At 42.2% G+C, this 18,471-nt stretch overlaps 1 protein-coding gene across 3 annotated transcripts in view; it reads left to right on the top strand.

Moving 5' to 3' along the window:
* Positions 1-18,471, top strand: part of LOC126379114 (uncharacterized) — an 82,062-nt gene that overhangs the window by 56,872 nt on the left and 6,719 nt on the right. For 2 of the 3 annotated variants that reach the window (XM_050027721.1, XM_050027722.1), the window contains exons 7-21: positions 178-254; positions 444-642; positions 1,067-1,223; positions 1,617-1,734; positions 3,191-3,383; positions 4,353-4,512; positions 4,763-4,995; positions 6,522-6,769; positions 7,598-7,754; positions 8,849-8,894; positions 9,483-9,599; positions 10,698-10,762; positions 13,706-13,768; positions 16,203-16,743; positions 17,322-17,478. In XM_050027721.1, the coding sequence (XP_049883678.1) occupies positions 178-254; positions 444-642; positions 1,067-1,223; positions 1,617-1,734; positions 3,191-3,383; positions 4,353-4,512; positions 4,763-4,995; positions 6,522-6,769; positions 7,598-7,754; positions 8,849-8,894; positions 9,483-9,599; positions 10,698-10,762; positions 13,706-13,768; positions 16,203-16,743; positions 17,322-17,478 (2,531 nt within the window). The remainder of the gene's footprint in view (positions 1-177; positions 255-443; positions 643-1,066; positions 1,224-1,616; positions 1,735-3,190; positions 3,384-4,352; positions 4,513-4,762; positions 4,996-6,521; positions 6,770-7,597; positions 7,755-8,848; positions 8,895-9,482; positions 9,600-10,697; positions 10,763-13,705; positions 13,769-16,202; positions 16,744-17,321; positions 17,479-18,471) is intronic. The other variant, XM_050027723.1, reaches the window with a different exon arrangement.

Raw genomic sequence — 18,471 nt, forward strand, 5'->3', positions numbered from 1 at the left:
AGTAGACCACAGAGGCCGATTATTACTATTACTCTAAACCGGCGAGATTGCAAGACTTTGATGAGAGTGGAAGGAACGAAAGTGGTGTGTCAGGAGCGCAGTGAGTGGAAGTATGGTTACAAACAAGTTGTCTGATGTATCTGTTCAAAATAAAATGAAGATGTTATTTATTTTCAGGCGGAAGACCCGACACAGGAGGTGAGGGTCGAACAAAGTCAGTCAGACAGAACAAAGAAACCTTTTCATCCAGTGCCGTAAGTAAATCCCTTTTTCAACATACATACCTGGCGTGTTTAATACAGAGCTTCGTCTCTCTTGATTGGTTGTCTGTATGTAATCTTTTTCTTTATGTATGCGTAATCTCCGGTAGTAATATTGACTGCTGGTGCTCGGAAGAACTACCCTCCTGAGTGGCGTATATCTGACTGTCCATTCACTAACAGAGTGGAGCTCCGGCGAGAAGGCGCGAAGGTGACAGTCGGCAGACTCCACTTCGCGGAGACCACAAACAACAACATGCGCAAAAAGGGCAGACCAAACCCTGACCAACGCCACTTCCAACTCGTGGTAGCCCTGAGGGCCCATACAGCGAGTGGGGAATATATTATAGCTGCTCAAGCAAGCGACAGGATTATTGTGAGAGTGAGTTTAGTTCATTTTATTTTTGTAAAGAAAAAATACATTTTTAGTGGTAGCCCTGAGTATCCCTGAGGGCCACTAGGGTATTATGTACTAATGAAAGGCACACGTCCAGTTCGTTAATCGTTTATTGCGTGACTGAGGATGACAAAGAGAAATATAAAAAACTATGAAGGTAAACTTAAATACATCACCATTATCATATTTTTAGTGGTAGCCCTGAGTATCCCTGAGGGCCACTAGGTATGGGGAGTAAATTGTTGCTGGTCATGCGATCTATAGGATCATTGTCAAAGTGAATTGTTCTTTTTATTTATTAATTAGAAAAGCCGAAACACCGAAACACACTTTTAGTGGTTGCCCTGAGTACTTCTGGGAATTCAACAAAAACAATAGCTCCAGAACGGTGCAGCAACGTTTTAATTAGACAATGTCGATTACCCCACAGGCTTCAAACCCGGGGCAGTTTGAGTCGGACTGTTCTGAAAACTGGTGGCAGCGAGGCGTCTCGGAGAACAGCGTCCATTATAATGGGCGAGTTGGTATCAACACTGACAGGCCGGATGAGTCTTGTGTTATTAATGGTAAGTTCTGGTAAGCACTGTAGTTCGGTTCGTGGTTACTTGAGTCAAGTCACGAGCTTTGGCGGCTCAATAATAATCCTGATATCAGGGTTGATCAGGTCATCCACCTCTCAACCCACACGATAAGAAGAAGAATGGTAAGTTTTTATTACATATACAGGGTGTTAGTGGCATCGTAACAAAAACCAAGTCCACACCCACCACCCCACACGTCATCCCACTTGGTTTTTGTTACGATTTGAGTCGATCTCTCTCTTTATTTAAGAGCTGCGCTCTTGTCGGTGGAGTAATCGCCTCCATTTTCATTATAACAATGTTTGTGTGGCGTCCTGAAATAATAAATAAATGTATTTTTTTTCTTTCAATCTATTTATGTTTGTTTTTTTCCACCAGGAAACCTAAAGGTAATGGGCCACATAGTCCACCCGTCAGATGCCCGCGCCAAACACAACATTGAGGAGTTGGACACCGCGCAACAATTGAAAAATGTGCAGAGCATTCGAGTTGTCAAGTGAGTAGTACTTACTACTTTGCTACAAAGATTATTATGTGCCGGGAGAAAACACAGCATCGCTTATGAAGAAGCAGCATAACACTCACTTTTTTTTGACGTAACTTATCGTAGATTTGCCGCAGATGGCATTAACTACTTGGCCGGACAAATGGGGAGCGCTGAAGGCTCTCACCCGGTACAACGTTTAAGATAACAGGCCTGAGGGTGCCCAGTTGGGCGCGAACCTCGGCTCAGGGCGTCTGAGAGGAAAAATATTTGAAAGAATTAATCGACCCTAGTGGGTCGATAGCGATAAGCTCTGAATGAGGGAAATCGTCGACCACGCCGGCGGGGTCGGTATCGGGGACCTGAAGTGTTTGGTGTCGCGAGCTGATTGGCTGCCTCTATAGCTCACTTTTTAACTTGAACTGACTCGTGTGTATAGCCACCCTAATTCATATATTCAGACTCATTCTATAGATATTCAGACTCATTCTATAGATGTATTGATCCATGATTGTCTATGAACTGTCAGCGCAAGGCGGGAAACCGCGTTTACCGTCATTGATGTCTTCACCAGGAAGAGCTTTCCTGCGATGCTGTGTTTCTCTACAGGGAAGGATTTTCCTATAAGAAATTCCACTTGATATCAACTCAAGAATCATGGTCTGATTCCTCCAAAGTTTCAGTTACGTTGTCACAAACGTCCTGGGTTACAGGCGTAATTTTATAACATAACATAACAAATACTTTATTGCACAAACAGGAAAAAACAAAAAACAAAACAAAAGATACAATACAATACAATACAATACAAATACACTTTATTGCACCAAACTAAAAATAAATAATTACAAAAAGTCTCTTAATTAAGTACATGGCAAAAGATGTTATAATTTATGTCAAATATAACATAATATAAACTCATGAGTATATTCCAATCGGGGTAGTTAAAGGTACATTCATCGTTCCCACGTCGGAAAAAAAAACATAATAAAGACCGTATCTCTCTAGAACACCGAGAGTTGGTTGACGGCAACAAATTGGTTACGCAACCAGGTGAGATACATAACATAAGCTCACAACTATATCCCGATCAGGGCAGTCAGATGTGCCCACGCCTCACTGTGCTTTCTACTAGACCAACGTGGTGGTGAGCCGTATCGTCGTCTATAATGGTCGTGCCAACTGTGCTAGGCTTAATAACTCATTGATGCAAATCCGGTACCGGAGTTCGAGCTGGCACTCCCCGATTGAGAAGCAAAGGAATGTTAAGTATAATCAACCAACCTCGACACAAACAACCAACCGTACAAACAACCTCGTTTTACACAGACACCATACATTGACATTATCGTACACGCGCATCTGTGTGTGTGACGTCTGACGCCATACGATTCAAGTCTAGAGCGGAGTTGCCGTTCTATACGTAGTATTCCTTATTCTATGGTATAATATCCATTTCTCCCACCAGATTCAACTATGACCCGTCCTTCGCGGAGCATTCGGGCCTGCTCGGGTGCGACCCGCGTCGGTCGGCGCCGCACTCCGACACTGGAGTCATCGCACAGGAGGTGCGCCGGGTGATCCCTGAGGCGGTCAAGGAAGCTGGTGACGTCACACTGCCCAACGGCGACACCATACACAAGTTTCTCGTGGTCAATAAGGTGAGGTTCCTTAAAATTTCCTGAGGTTCCTTTTAGAAAGTTGGCTTTGCCCAAGAAGAGCTTACCTGGAACAGATTCAAGTGACGACGAACGTCGTGTCTTGCAAGGAAGTCAAAGAATTGGCCTTTTTTTAATATAATAGGCTCGCGTTTGACCACAATCTCACCTGATGATTAGTGACGATGTGGTCTAGGGTGGCTCATGCTTACCTAGCAAATGCCTATTCACTCTAGCCTTGAAGACTCTTAGATTATAACGAGTCGGAAAAACAGACGACGGCAGACAGTTCCAGACCTTTGCAGTTCTCATCAAAAAGGAAAAGGAACAACGTTTAGATACACTTTGATAGACAGGAATGGAGAATGCTCTCAAGCCACTCGTCGTGAAGAGAGAGACTCGCCGTAGCGGGAATCGCCGAACGAGGAGTCGCTGTCAACTTCAACACCACAATTCGCCATACCGACAAGAGCGTGCTCTTATCATTAGTGATGAAAGAGGGGATGGAGCATACTCATCACACTGCTCCACTGCGCATTGGTGGAGATATTTAGGCTAGTTAGGCAAGGCCAGTTACGGCGTCGAGGAGCTCGATGGCGCAGCGGTAAACGCGCTCGGTCTGCGATTGAAGTTAAGCAACTTTCTCAAAGGCCGGTCATAGAATGGGTGACCACAAAAAGAAGTTTTCATCTCGAGCTCCTCCGTGCTACGGAAGGCACGTCAAGCCGTTAGTCCCGGCTGTATTAGCAGTCGTTAATAACCATCAATCCGCACTAGGCCCGCGTGATGGTTTAAGGCCCGATCTCCCTATCCATCCATAGGGAAAGCCCGTGCCCCAGCAGTGGGGACGTTAATGGGCTAATGATGACGATGATGATGAGGCAAGGCCAGTTAGCCGTAACCAACGGCTTAACGTACCTTCTAAAGCACGGAATCGTCTGAAGTCATTAAAAAATAAATTCGTGCCCTCAGGACCGCATCTTCATGGAGAACCTAGGAGCAGTGAAGGAGCTGTGCAAGGTGACAGGCAACCTGGAGTCGCGCATCGACCAGCTCGAGAAGATCAACAAGAAGCTATGCCGCATGAGCATCCTACAGAGACGAGATAGCTCCCGCTCCAGTGTTAGCAATGGTGAGTCTTTGGTCTAATTGTAAGGTTTCAACAACGAATGAACAAGAAGAAAACTTTAAGAGCCGAAGACACCCGAACGGCGTCGGGGGTAGCAAAAAACGTCGACCAGCTGGAGAACAGAACTAGCTTAGTATAGAACGGTAGGTAACTCTCACCCCCTCTTCACTCTTACGCTTAGGCGGTACATGACAAAAGTGAGATTGAATGGAGTATCTGAAAAAAATATTTTCCATATATTTTTTTCTTCCAGACTCCCGTTTCTCGCACATATCGAACTCTTCAAAGTCTCTCTACACCGACGGCAACATCTCCATAGAGCAGATACGAGACATCGCCAGGAACATACGGAAGCACGAGTGTTGCCAGAAACTGAGCCACCATTCGCCCAAATACACAAGGAAACAATGTCGGAACTGTCACACTGCCTCCAAATACGGGAAATACTATAACTATAACAAGACTTCAGTCAGATGCCATTCTAAGGTACTATTCTCTTTTTCTCTTTTTTTTGTTTTTTTTTTTTAAATGTTCTATAGTCTCTGCTTACCCCGGTGGGAAATAGGCGTGAGTTTATGTATGTATGTATGTGTTTTCTTTTATAAGGTTCCGTACCCAAACGCTACTCTGGGCGCCATCCCACTCGCGTCAGACAGAGTATTGCGCGGCGGAAGGCAAGAGCGAAACTACTGCCCTATTTTTCCCTAAAAAGCTTTTTTTTTTCATTTATGTATCCTGCTGAACACAGCAATCTTTCATCTTGGACATTTAGCTGCTTCTTTGTTTGATTTCTTCTGTATTTCGTCTTTGTACAGTCATGAGCAATATCATGTACCCACTTTAGAACCCTGTCGCACTATCATATTTGACATTTGTGAGACTTACGGTTTAATTTGTTAAAAAAGTTAATGTGACATGGTTTCAAAGTGTATACATATTAGTACTCGTGACCGTACCGGTGAGAAATGATCCAGTGATCCGTCTCACTTTTCACCAGGAAATCTTTTTATTAAAGATGAATCACTTAAGATGAAACACTTACCTAAAAAGTAGCATGGAGAATGCACCGACAAGAGCGTGGCTCTTAAATTATTGATACTGATGTACCAAATCTTGCACTGTTTGATTATAGACACGTATAATATGGTTTACTATAACATTCTTGACGCGAGTGTTCTGTACGGCGGTTCTTGATGGAGTGCCTCTTGTAGTGCTCACGCAGCCATCAGTCTTCTAGAGGTATATTCAAACTTGACAATGTGACTCGCGCTGGTGGCGACGGAAAATTCCACTTGATATTAGAGTTAATGTCAAGTACAATTTTCACCTGATTGTCCGAAAAAGTAAGATAATTCCGTGCTTCGGAGGGCACGTTAAGCCGTTGGTCCCGGCTATTAGCCGTAAAAAAACACCTCCACCAACCCGCATTGGAGCAGCGTGGTGGAGTATGCTCCATACCCCCTCCGGTTGATTGAGGGGAGGCCTGTGCCCAGCAGTGGGACGTATATAGGCTGTTTACGTTACGTTTTACGTTACGTTACGTTACAATTTTCACCATTCACCATGACTCTGAGTAGAGTCATGGTCTGAATCATCCCCCTCAGTATTCGTTACGATGTCACTAACACCCTGCATAAGCTGTTTAGGATCATCATCATCAGCCCATTAACGTCCCCAGTGCTGGGGCACGGGCCTTCCCTATGGATGGATAGGGAGATTTATGGAGGCTGTTTAAGATATGATTTATGATCTAATCTCGCGCTTGTCGGCCAGAATCTGGAACCAGGTTTTATCGTGTGCTTTGCACCCATCGGCCAAAGACGTCCTCCACTTATTCCGGTCACTGGCCAGGTCCTCCCATTTAGCCGTGCGGCCGCCGCTACTGTCGCTCTCGCATCGGACTTTACAGCCATTTTAAAAGCTGCCACAGAAACGCCGTTTGAATCATCTGATAAAGATGTAAAGGCCTGTGATGATGATCTAATCTAAAAAATATATTTTATTTTTCAAAGGAAAAGGACAGTTTTCCGACATACACCGACACATTGGAGTCTAAGAAAGACGATTACACAAGCAATATGAAGAAGAAAGGCAATGAGAGTCACACGAACCTGTGGTTGAGGGATGACTTCGGTTGTGACAGCTCCAAGCTGGCGTTTTGCTGTCGCAAGGAGCGCTTCGGCGACGCGAGCGGCGAGCTCATATCCAACAAGTTTCTCCAAGTCGTCATTACCATATTGATCTTCATTATGGCCGTTTGGTGAGTGTTGCATTTCAACGATCATCCGTTTTGTATAATTTAGCGCTAATACTTAACTGAAACAAATATTTAAAGACTTAAAACTCATTTAAGCTATAAAACTGTTTTCCCTGATTAAGAAGGGAATGTTATGTTGGTTTGGACACGTAGAGCGGATGAAGGATTATAGAATTGCGAAAGCGGTATATAAAGCGAAAGTTGATGGTAGGGCTGGCAGAGGAAGACCTAGAAGGATTTACATTGACCAAATTGGAGATATCCTTAGAAAAGGTTTAGTACGATCTACTCTGAACCGGCGTATGTGTATGAAGCGATTGATGAATGCGGAGGAAGCAAGAGAAGTGTGTCAGGATCGAAGCAAATGAAATTCTATGGTCTCTGCTTACCCCGGTTGTTAACTGACGTGAGTTTATGTATGTGTAGGTTTGTACTGTTTTCCCTTTAACCAGTTGCTTTGGGATCGAAGGTGTACTGGAACCTAACTGGACCAAAGTCATGTCTAGTCAAGTCATGCTTTGGCAAGTATTAATTAACCATTGTTTTAAGTTTACGCGGTTTTTATCATAACTAAAACACATAATAACTGGTTCTTACCGCGTTTGAAATAGGGATATGAGACTCCCGATATTTCGCCACTGTTGCAACTCCACTCCAATCTCATCAGTCATCCCGTGATCATGACACTTGCAACAGTGTCGAAATATCGGGAGTCTCATATCCCTATTTCAAGCGCGGTAGGAACCCGTCATTATGTGTTTTAATTAAAAAAAAAATACAAAATATAAATTAATAATTATTAATTAACCATCCGAATTTCATCTTTTTCAGCCTAGTAGTAATGTCAGCCCTGTACTTCAGGGAGCACCAGGAGCTCCTCTCGATGAAAGAGATCAGGATGCACGAGAAATTGTCCAACTACCCGCATTATAGCAAGTTCAATGTCAACACGCAGCCGCATCGGCCGCCTGATCAGAACCAAATACAGGTAACGTTTCCAACATCCTTCTACCCTTATCCCACTCTACGCGTGGTCGGCACAACATGCTTTTTTTTTTGACGTGACTTATTGTAGATTTGCCGCAGATGGCATTAACTACTTGGCCGGACAAATGGGGAGTGCTGAAGGCTCTCACCCGGTACAACGTTTAAGACAACAGGCCTGAGGGTGCCCAGTTGGGCGCGAACCTCGGCTCAGGGCGTCGTCTGAGAGGAAAAATATTTGAAAGAATTAATCGACCCTAGTGGGTCGATAGCGATAAGCGCTGAATGAGGGAAATCGTCGACCACGCCGGCGGGGTCGGTATCGGGGCTCTGAAGTGTTTGGTGTCGCGAGCTGATTGGCTGCCTCTATGGCTCGGCACAACATGCATTCGCATACTTCTTCCATTAATTTTCACACTTTCTCACACATATCCCTCTTCCACATCCACACTTTCTTGTGATAATTTTCCTCGCTAGTGTAGTGTGGCTCACCTATCACGATAATGTAACAGAAAGCTCGGCGAGGTGTGGGTTCTTAGTTCTTCTTGCGATGGATGTACCTGTGACTATCCCAATTACATACATACATACATACATAAACTCACGCCCGTAATCCCTAATGGGGTGGGCAGAGCCACAAGTAATCAAAGACAACTTGCAGCCACTGTTGATACGATGTCGTAAGCTGGATATGATGAACCTTATGGTGATAAGGGATCAGCCTATCGCCCATAACATTAGTCCATCATGTTAGAGGACACAATCCCTCTGTCGATTTTTACGACATGCCCGGGAAGACAAGCAGCTGAACGTTTTCTATGTTTTTTATTTGCTCCCAGAACAGCATAGAAGCTAATTAGGATATGGTTATAATAGTGACATCGAACTTTGAGCGATGATTCAGACCATGATTCTGAGTTGATATCAAATGGAATTTCCCGTCGAAAAAGTACGGAATAATGCAAAAAAATATCATGAATTTTGCGACGGAAAATTCGACACAATCATGGTTTGAATCATCCCCCTCAGTATTCGTTACGATGTCACTAACACCCTGTATTTTAAAATAAAGTTAAAGCAAATAATTTTATTTTCCAGAACTTAAAACCGTCTCAACACGCAACAGTCAAGAAAACAGCAAAAGGTAATTCATTTTCCTAATTATTATTTTTTGCACAATAGGCAGCCTTATTGCTTAAGAGCAATTTATGCCAGGCAATCGTAGGAACTCAATGTATTGGAGCGCGGGGTGGTACAATACAAAAAAGAGGTTCTTCTTTTTTTTAGAAACTCACCAACATCATCATCGTCATCATCCCGTTTTCACAGGGTCCGCTTACCTAACTTGAAAATTTGACAGGTCCGGTTTTTACAGAACCTAGTTTTTCTAGAAACTCACCTTGATCATAATATCAGAGGTCTAAAAGTCAATTAACTAAATTATTTTTCTGTTTTAGCAAATAAATATTTCTATACATATGACTTCTTTCTGAACTCAATATTATGTCTTCACATGGTTTTAATTATCTACCTACGATGCAAATATGAATGCTAATTCATAAAGAAGTTAAATAGAAAAAATGAAAAAGCTATTCGTTAATTTTATTATTATATTTTATTATATCTGTCTTTATTTAGTACTTAATTAGAATTTCATAATTTATCTTGAACCTATTACACGACCAAATTACGTTGAATAAATATTTCTGATTTCTGTTTTCTCATTTCCCAGAGAAAGGCCCCCACAAAACGACTCCGGAGTACACAACAACTTCTCCGACTGAGAACTCCCCACACACCGCCGCGACCACGCTACACGCGTCCCGGAACTACGTCAAGAATGTATTACGTAAGTATTGATCTTCTATCGTGTGGGTTGTGAAGTGGATGACCAACCTCATCAACCCTGCTGTCAGGGTAAAGCCACGTTTCCACTTGGTAACATTTGGCGCGCAACATATTGCCCAACATGTTGAAAGTTAGCGCGGAACATTTGCTTAACAACGTCTGTCTACGCATCTAATACACGTTCGTCGTCGACAACATGCCGCCAGAGGACTAGTGTTGTTGCGCGTTATGTCTCCACTCAACAACTGTTAATTAACATCAACACATACATACATACATAAACTCACGCCCGTAATCCGTAATGGGGTGGGCAGAGCCACAAGTAATCAAATACAACTTGCAGCCTTATGGTGATAAGGGATCAGCCTATCGCCCATAACATTAGTCCATCATGTTAGAAGACACAATCCCTTTGTCGGTTTTACGACATGCCCGGGAAGACGAGCAGCTGAACGTTTTCTATGTTTTTTATTTGCTCCCAGAACAGCATAGAAGCAGAACAGCATGAATTAACATCAAATATATAATAAATTATGTATAATTTAATTCATTTTATTAATAATAAGATTTAAATTCATTCATTTCATATAATCTGCATAATTATAAGTAAAAAATAACAAAACGTTTTTATGTAAATGGTAACACTATAATTTAAGTTTTTGTATGTTGCCTGTATTTTTTTCTTCTTCCCCTCAACTTACTGCATATTGGCTGTAATTTGTTAAACTTCATTTTAAAATACAGTCCATTTATAATTTACACCAGCTTTTTATTTCTACAACAACAATTGATGCTCAACTAACGATGCTCTCTAAACAAACAATATGTTGAGCTTCTGCTGGCAACGTTGCGCGCTGTTGTGCAACGTTGCGCGCCGTTGTGCAACGTTGCGCGCTGTTGTGCAAAAATATCCTCCCAGACGACGCCCCGAGCCGAGGTTGGCGTCCAACTGGACACCCTCAAACCGAACCCTGTTTCCTGTTTATTTGTTTGTCAGTTGTTGTTGTTATTTAAAGAAGCCAGTGATGGATGTCTAGTCATTTTGTATTTTTTTTTTTTATAAATTATCTAGGCTAAAAAAAATTGAACTTTTTCACAGATATGGAACAAACATCAGTACCTCCAAAGTTGGAACGCCCAGTATCACTATCAAGAATAGCAGAGGTAAGAGCATCTTCACTGAACACGGCCTCCATTTTCCAGTAGTTGCGCGTTAAGCTCGTGATCCGCAAGTCCCGGGTTCGAATCCCGGTGAGGACACACCACAAAAATCTCATTGTGATCCCTAGTCCAGTTTAATCTAGTTTAGTTAGGACATTACAGGCTGATCACACAAATATCCGAAAGTAAGATGATCCGTGCGTCAATAGGCACGTTAAGCCGTTGGTCCCGGTTACTGCTTACTAATGTAAGTTAGTAGTCGTTATATGAGCCATGTCAGGGGCCATTGGCGGCGCAATGATAACCCTGACACCAGGGTTGATGAGGTTGGTTGTCCACCTCACAACCCACACGATAGAAGATAAACACTTATGACGTCACAAGTCTCCATAGATATTAAATATACCTACACAACTCACACGCATGTATTAAACATTTTCAGCAACCGTACGCATAATTTTATTTAACTTATATTCTATGAAAAGGGGGGTTTGAAGCAATGCATCCAAAGAAGCAATATTGCTATTTGTCATTTTGCTGACATTGCGCACTTACGCGCAATATATCTATATGCGCAAACAAGTTGCTATATTCCTTTTTTACATGAATTGCTTCAATGTAGCCTTTTTATACACCCTTAAAAAGTTTTGTCAAAGCTTTACTATACACCTAACATTCTCAACTAGAAACTCAAAATGTAGGCAGCAGCAGTTAAGTGTTCCTAAATTTTGACGGTTCTCCATACTGGCCCCGATTCCTGCAGACACCTAATTTTATTTTAAGTTATACTAGTCATTTTCTTATCCGCCGGAAAGGATGGGACGGATGATTGTCAACAAGTTAATTTTAAAACGAATGAATAACCCGGGCGAATAAAATAGGTATCTCGCTGGTATGCAATCCGTTTGACGTGCTGTCCACTTAACCCTGTCGGGTTATTGGCCAAAGTAAAATTTTTAGACGGTTGTTTTAGATTACTGTTTAAAATTGACGTGTATTCCATAAATTTTATGCCTCTCGATTACCCGTCCCTTTCTTTTTCAACGGATAAGAAAATGACAGGTATAACTTAAAATAAAATAAGATGGCGTCTGCAGGAATTAGCACCACTCCAGCTTCCAACCATTATTATTCTGATCAAAATAAACAAAGGCAATTTAAGTAACAACATAATCCAAATGTCAAGCATTTAATTTCATATACGCCTCTGCCGTTGCATTACATTTTTATATAATTATGTACCCGACTAATGAAAAAATAGGTAATTATCCCGTTGGTGTTATACAGCGCCATCTATTTTTATTTATGGAACGTGCCCTGGATAGTTCCTTATTGGGATCATGGTATAAGAAGAACAGGTATGCTACGCCGCGACTTGTGCTGAGTGAGGCCCTTTTATCTCAGGACGTCCACCACCACCTTATGGTCATTTCGACAAACATCCGTCTTGCTTTTTTGTAATTGTTTTAGTGGAAATTTGATATGATGTTGTTGTCTTTTTTTTTGTGAGTGGCGTCCTTTTATAATAAACTTTTTCTATTCTATTCTATTCTATTCTATTCTATAGACAGTAGTTAAACAAAAACTTTACAAAAAAGGTTATTATAAAGTTAGTGATTATTTAGAAGATATGAATGCATGGGATTAACTGTCTGAGAACTGATATTAGGCAGCTAAGTTACTCAATTGTATACCAATATTTTATGTTTATTTTTTTAAAGAACGTCTAGGGCCCTGTGCCGAGGTTTTTCTTGCAGCTTCTTTTCCCCGGCTATACAGGTTGTGAGAAGCTGCAGTAGTTTTAGGCGGATGAGACGTTCGTTATGTAAAATTGACGATTCAAAGTGTAACTATGTTACCTACTGAATAAAGATATTTTTGAATTTTGCTCAAAACTGACAGCTAGCATTTCAAGGTTAGCCCAGCTGACGTCATCCGACTTTGCGTTGCCATTTCGTAAAAAATAAATTACCCACGTCCAATGTCTTTAATTTACTTTACAAGGAAATTTTGTACTTTTAGTAAAATATTTACGTACAGTTTAAATGATTTTTATACATGTGACGGACGAGTAAATCACTTAATTTTCAATAATAAAATTTACGTCATTGTAATGTTGGAGATACCAATTGAATGGTAACACTTACGTCATCAATGGCCTAGCAATGGCGGCTTGTCATGGGATTGAGCATACCTGCGCGAATTATATCGAGCGCTTGGACCAATAAACGATACAATACAATACAAATACACTTTATTGCACCAAAATAAAAAGAAATAATTACAAAAGTCTCTTTACTAAGTACATGACAAATGGCGGCCTTAACGATACGAATGCTATTTACGTAGATGGACGTCCTGGTAGTTGCGGCTTCCGAATACATCCCGCTTAGGGACGGTACTGAAAAGTATCGGCGTCCGAAGGACGTAATATACGATCCCGACGACCCGATTACTCTAGCCATAGAGGCAGCCAATCAGCTCGCGACACCAAATACTTCAGGACCCCAATACCGACCCCGCCGGCGTGGTCGACGATTTCCCTCATTCAGCGCTTATCGCTATCGACCCCCTAGGGTCGATTAATTCTTTCAAATATTTTTCCTCTCAGACGACGCCCTGAGCCGAGGTTCGCGCCCAACTGGGCACCCTCAGGCCTGTTGTCTTAAACGTTGTACCGGGTGAGAGCCTTCAGCGCTCCCCATTTGTCCGGCCAAGTAGTTAATGCCATCTGCGGCAAATCTACAATAAGTCACGTCAAAAAAAAAAAAAGATGGACGTCAAACGGCTATTGGTCGAAGCGCTCAATATGAATCGCGCCGCGCGCATGCGGTTGTCATGCAGGCGCGGCCGGTCTTCTTATACCATAATTGGGATATAGTCGTAAGCTTAATGTTATTAAATGTTATGTGTTATACCTAATATTGAGTTGTGGTTTCCGTACAGGTTATCGGCAGTGGCTGCACTTTCAACGTCAACACAGACAATGAGCTAGATGCCGAATGTCAGGTGAATACACAAGCAAATAATCATTTTTTTTTTTACATATTCGGGTTAACAACAGTTCATTGTTATATGTATAATTAAGAGAGTACAATTTTTGTGAAAGCAATTATAGTTAACCACATTATAATTTTTCAGACTAATCTAAATGGATAAAGCTTCAACAAGAATACAAAATGAAGCATGGGTGCATATATATGTGTGTGTGCATGTGTATATGTGTGTGTGTGTGTGTGTGTGCGTGTAGATATGTATGTTGTGTTATGTATCACCGTCTCTGATGGATAAGATTTGTTTGAATATGCATCATCATAATTGGGTAGTTTCCTAGGTCAAAGATAAAGTATGAAATTCTGGAGGGTTAAAAAGGCCACACCGATGCAATTCGTCTAAAAAAGCAATATTGCAATTTGACATTGGCGCATATAAAAATAACTGCGCAATGTAAACAAATATGTCAAATAGCAAAATTGTTTTTTTGGATGAATTGCTTCGATGTGGGCTTTTTAACCCCCCAAGGTGACAAAAATGTTTTCTTCTTCTATTGAACTTATTTATGAATTTTAATTAAAAAGAAATGTCATAATAAGTGCGACTTTTTTTTACGTTTCTCTATGACCGTCACACATAGCTTTTTCAAACAAATTCCATAATCATTTCGTGTTTTGACGTTTAGTAAAAAGTAACTGATTTGACTATATGGAAACTACCCTATTGATCATTACAATAGCTTTTCTTAAACAAAAAACATTTCGAATAAGAATAGAATAAACATTAATGCTATGTATAGAAAGATATCCCCCCCGCTTCAATTCGTATCGGGCGTCGATCTCACCCCCTCTGTGTCTTACTTTAGTCTTAACACGTTGGCGCGCGGTACTTTTTCGGAAATTAGCAGTAGCAATTATCGATCCCGTACTGTTAAATTTATGAGAAATCAAAACACTACATAACGATAGTAACATCTATGACAGTAATCTGCATATACCGTACTGATGAGGGTAATATAGAAAAAATATTTACTTAGGATCAGTACATCTAAAACCGTAGTCGCAATAACCGTACTGTGTCTACCTAGCATAATATAGGATCCAGGTGAATCAAAGTACGGCTTCAACCGCAGTGCTGTCATGACCGTATTTATACTGTTGAGAAACTCATCTCTCCAATCTAAGATTCAGTACAGCTTCAGCCGAATTATGGCGAACAAAATTGCATACACCTATTACTGTCATAACCTGCCATAAGTGTGGATGTGTGAGTAGACTGCATATGTGTGAGTTATGGCTCAAAGAAACTTAAAATATTTTACTCAATTGTGACAGTAGCAATAAAAGGGTCTGTGTGTAAAAAAGAAGTGGGCGTGGCCGAAGTGATTATTGTATCGAAACTGGGCTGCAGTGACCGTAGCAATGATTATAAGAACTACAACTATTTGCGGAAGTGACCGTACCGTACTATTTTGTGAGTCCAAATTAACGGTTATAGCCGGTACCGCACGCCAACGTGTTAATGCCCGTAAGCCGATAAGGAGTAATGGAGAGCGCGCCCGCACTGCTATCTCGCTAGCATTTACGTGTTAATCGGCACACGGTGAGAATGTTTTTTGTAAGTATAGAATGTTTTGTTTATTTATAAATGACAATGGGCAAAAATGTATGGAACTTGTTCCAAGAACCTCCACCTCCCTCCACCCTCCCCCTCCACCCCTGTCCCTTTCTGACAGCTACACCTTTAATTATTATTATCTTTCATGCCGCTCTTTAGGATTTACTAACAATCACCAAATGGATAAAATCATTAATGGTAAGATCATTTTAGATCATACTAACTCGTTGTGTTAATACAAAACAGATTGTTGTTGTATTGTTGTTGTTGTGATTGTACTGTATTCATGTGTTATGTCTGATTGTTGATATATAGTTCTATGCAATAAAGTATATATTATTTGATTTGATTGTTAAACTCTCGTTTTGTCACATGACGGGCCGCTACCGCGGCTTTGAGAGTTATAAATGGCTCACGATCTAGAGGTCCGGGTTTGACTCCTTACTTTTACTTTGTGAGACCGTCCTTTGTTTGATAAGGACTCTGCAGGCTTGAATCAGCTAATTATCCGAAAATGTTAGATGTATCTATCAGCCTTGGAAATACGTCCACCGACCCTCAGTGGAGCAGCTTGGTGGAGTATGCTCCATACCACCTACTGTTGATTGAGGGCAGGCCTGTACCCAGCTGTAGGACGTATATAGTCAGTTTATGTCATAAATGTTGAATTGTTCTACAAGGATGTAGTGAATTGTTAAGTCTTCTCTTCTTCTGGTGTGAGGGTTACCAATGAGCCGCCAAAGGCCCCTGACATGGCTCATGTAACGACTACATCATGTACACGACTATGTCATGTAGTTGTTAAGTGACTAACCGAGATCTCCATCCACAGTCCTCCTGCGGTCTCGACCCGTCGCAGACCTACGAAAACCAAGAACCATTAGAGAGAAACCCAGAAAAAGAACTGAACGAAACCTTCGCAAGGCCACTGGAACCATTACCGAAAGACAAACTGCCCAACATACCAATAATACCGGAGAAGAATAATGACACTTTAAAAAAAGACGAAAAAGACTCCTACAAAATACAACACGACGAAATGATAGCGGAATCCAACCTTCTTGACAATACGAAACAGAACGGGACAGAAGTAAGACTTAAGAGAGCAGTTAGAATGAGACAGATGCACGCCGATTACCAAATCCATCGCGAGATTGGAGCAACCTTGCCAGTCAAAAATGCGACTTCAACAAAAGCGATGAAAACTGGTAAACTCTTCGGGAGTCATAAATTGGGACTGGTGAAGAATGAGACGGAAATACGGATGAAGAGGGACATGAGAGCGAGAAGAGAGACTAATGAAGCTCTTCTAAGGAGCAGTTCGGAGGAGATGACGCTGAGTGAACAATCTGATGAGATTCCTGGAGCGAAGGGTAAGTTGCTTAATATGCTGGCCTGCAGAACTAAGAATCACATTCTTATAACTTTTCGTTTTCACAGGGCATACCTAACCTGAAGATTTAACAGATCCGGTTTTTTACAGAAGCAATTGCCTGTCTGACCTTCCAACCTGCGAAGGGAAAACCACCCTAATACGGGTTAGGTCACATACTCCGAAACGCATTTCTGGGGTATGTGGGTTTCCTCACGACGTTTTCCTCCACCGCTGAGCGTGATCCAAATATGAATCCGGAAAACGATTTCGAAAATCATAGGTTTAGGCACGTGATGGATTCGAACCTGAGATCTTACAGTGTAGTTTAGTTGCTTCTTTCTTCAGGCATAGAATAAACAATAATACTAGGTATAGAACGGCAACTCTCCGCTCCTCACCAGCGGTTGAGCTAAGTTTACCTCTTCCCCCCCCCCCCCCTCTCAGTCTTACTTCAGTCTTCAATCGTACGGCGTCAGACGTCACACATATATAACTGCTAAGTGTGGAAGTGCTATATCTAAACCAATAAAAATATGAATATGAATCGTAACAGAAGGTAATAACTGTTTTCCACAGAATGCGACACAGTGACAGTGGGCATAGCGAGCAAGTCCATAACGAACACGACCCTGTTCGTGGAGCACGACGTGTGCGCACGTACCGTCCATAACTACACGTACACCGTGCCTCTCTCCAGATGTGTGCAGCACAAACACATCGACATTGTGTTTAGGTGAGTTACTTTACTACTTAATTCCGCCCACATGCAACAGATGGCACCACCATTTAATAATGCAGTCCTGAAACGCGCTATCAAAGTTTTCACAGCGCGATGCATATATACAACTTTCGTCGATCCCTTGCGGCTAGCGGGGTACTATGCTCTATTCGATATGATAGCATCCTTTGGAGCTCACCCTCGCCGCTAAACATACACATAACATTACGCCTATTTCCCGTTGGGGTAGGCAGAGACCACGGAGACCATCGGCGGTAGTGAAGTCTGATAAGAGTGGAAGAAGGGAAAGTGGTGTGTCAAGAGTCAGGATCGTAGTAAGTGGAATTCCTTGGTTTAGGCTACGAATAAATGACAGGTTTAGGTGCGTTATTGAGCCCGCGTGATGGTTTAAGGCCCGATCTCCCTATCCATCCAAAGGGAAGGCCCGTGCCCCAGCAGTGATGAGGTGAGTTATTTAAACATAATCAGCGGGCTTTAGCACCGTAAACACGCGACTCTTTCTCGCCGCGACAGAGATCATCTGTCTCTTTCTGTGCAGTACTTTGAGAGAGTGACAGGTGACGTATGTCGAGGCGAGAAAGAGTCGCGCGCTCACGTTGCTAAGCCCGCAGCTCACAACTATATCCCAATTGGAGTCAGAGGTACATCCATCGCGAGATGAACTAAGTACCCACGCCTCACCGAGCTTTCTGTTGGTGAGCCGTCAACATCGCCAGCCCATTAACGTCCCCACTGCTGGGGCACGGGCCTTCCCTATGGATGGATACGGAGATCGGGCCTTAAACCACCACGCGGGCCCAGTGCGGATTGGTGGTTATTAGACTGCTAATGCAGCCGGGACCAACGGCTTAACGTGCCTTCCGAAGCACGGAGGAGCTCGAGATGACAACTTTTTTTTTTGTGGTCACCCATCCTATGACCGGCCTTTGCGAAAGTTGCTTAACTTCAACAATCGCAGACCGAGCGCGTTTACCACTGCGCCACCGT

This window comes from Pectinophora gossypiella, chromosome 28 (assembly GCF_024362695.1).
Source record: "Pectinophora gossypiella chromosome 28, ilPecGoss1.1, whole genome shotgun sequence".
In the NCBI taxonomy this organism is placed as follows: domain Eukaryota; kingdom Metazoa; phylum Arthropoda; class Insecta; order Lepidoptera; family Gelechiidae; genus Pectinophora; species Pectinophora gossypiella.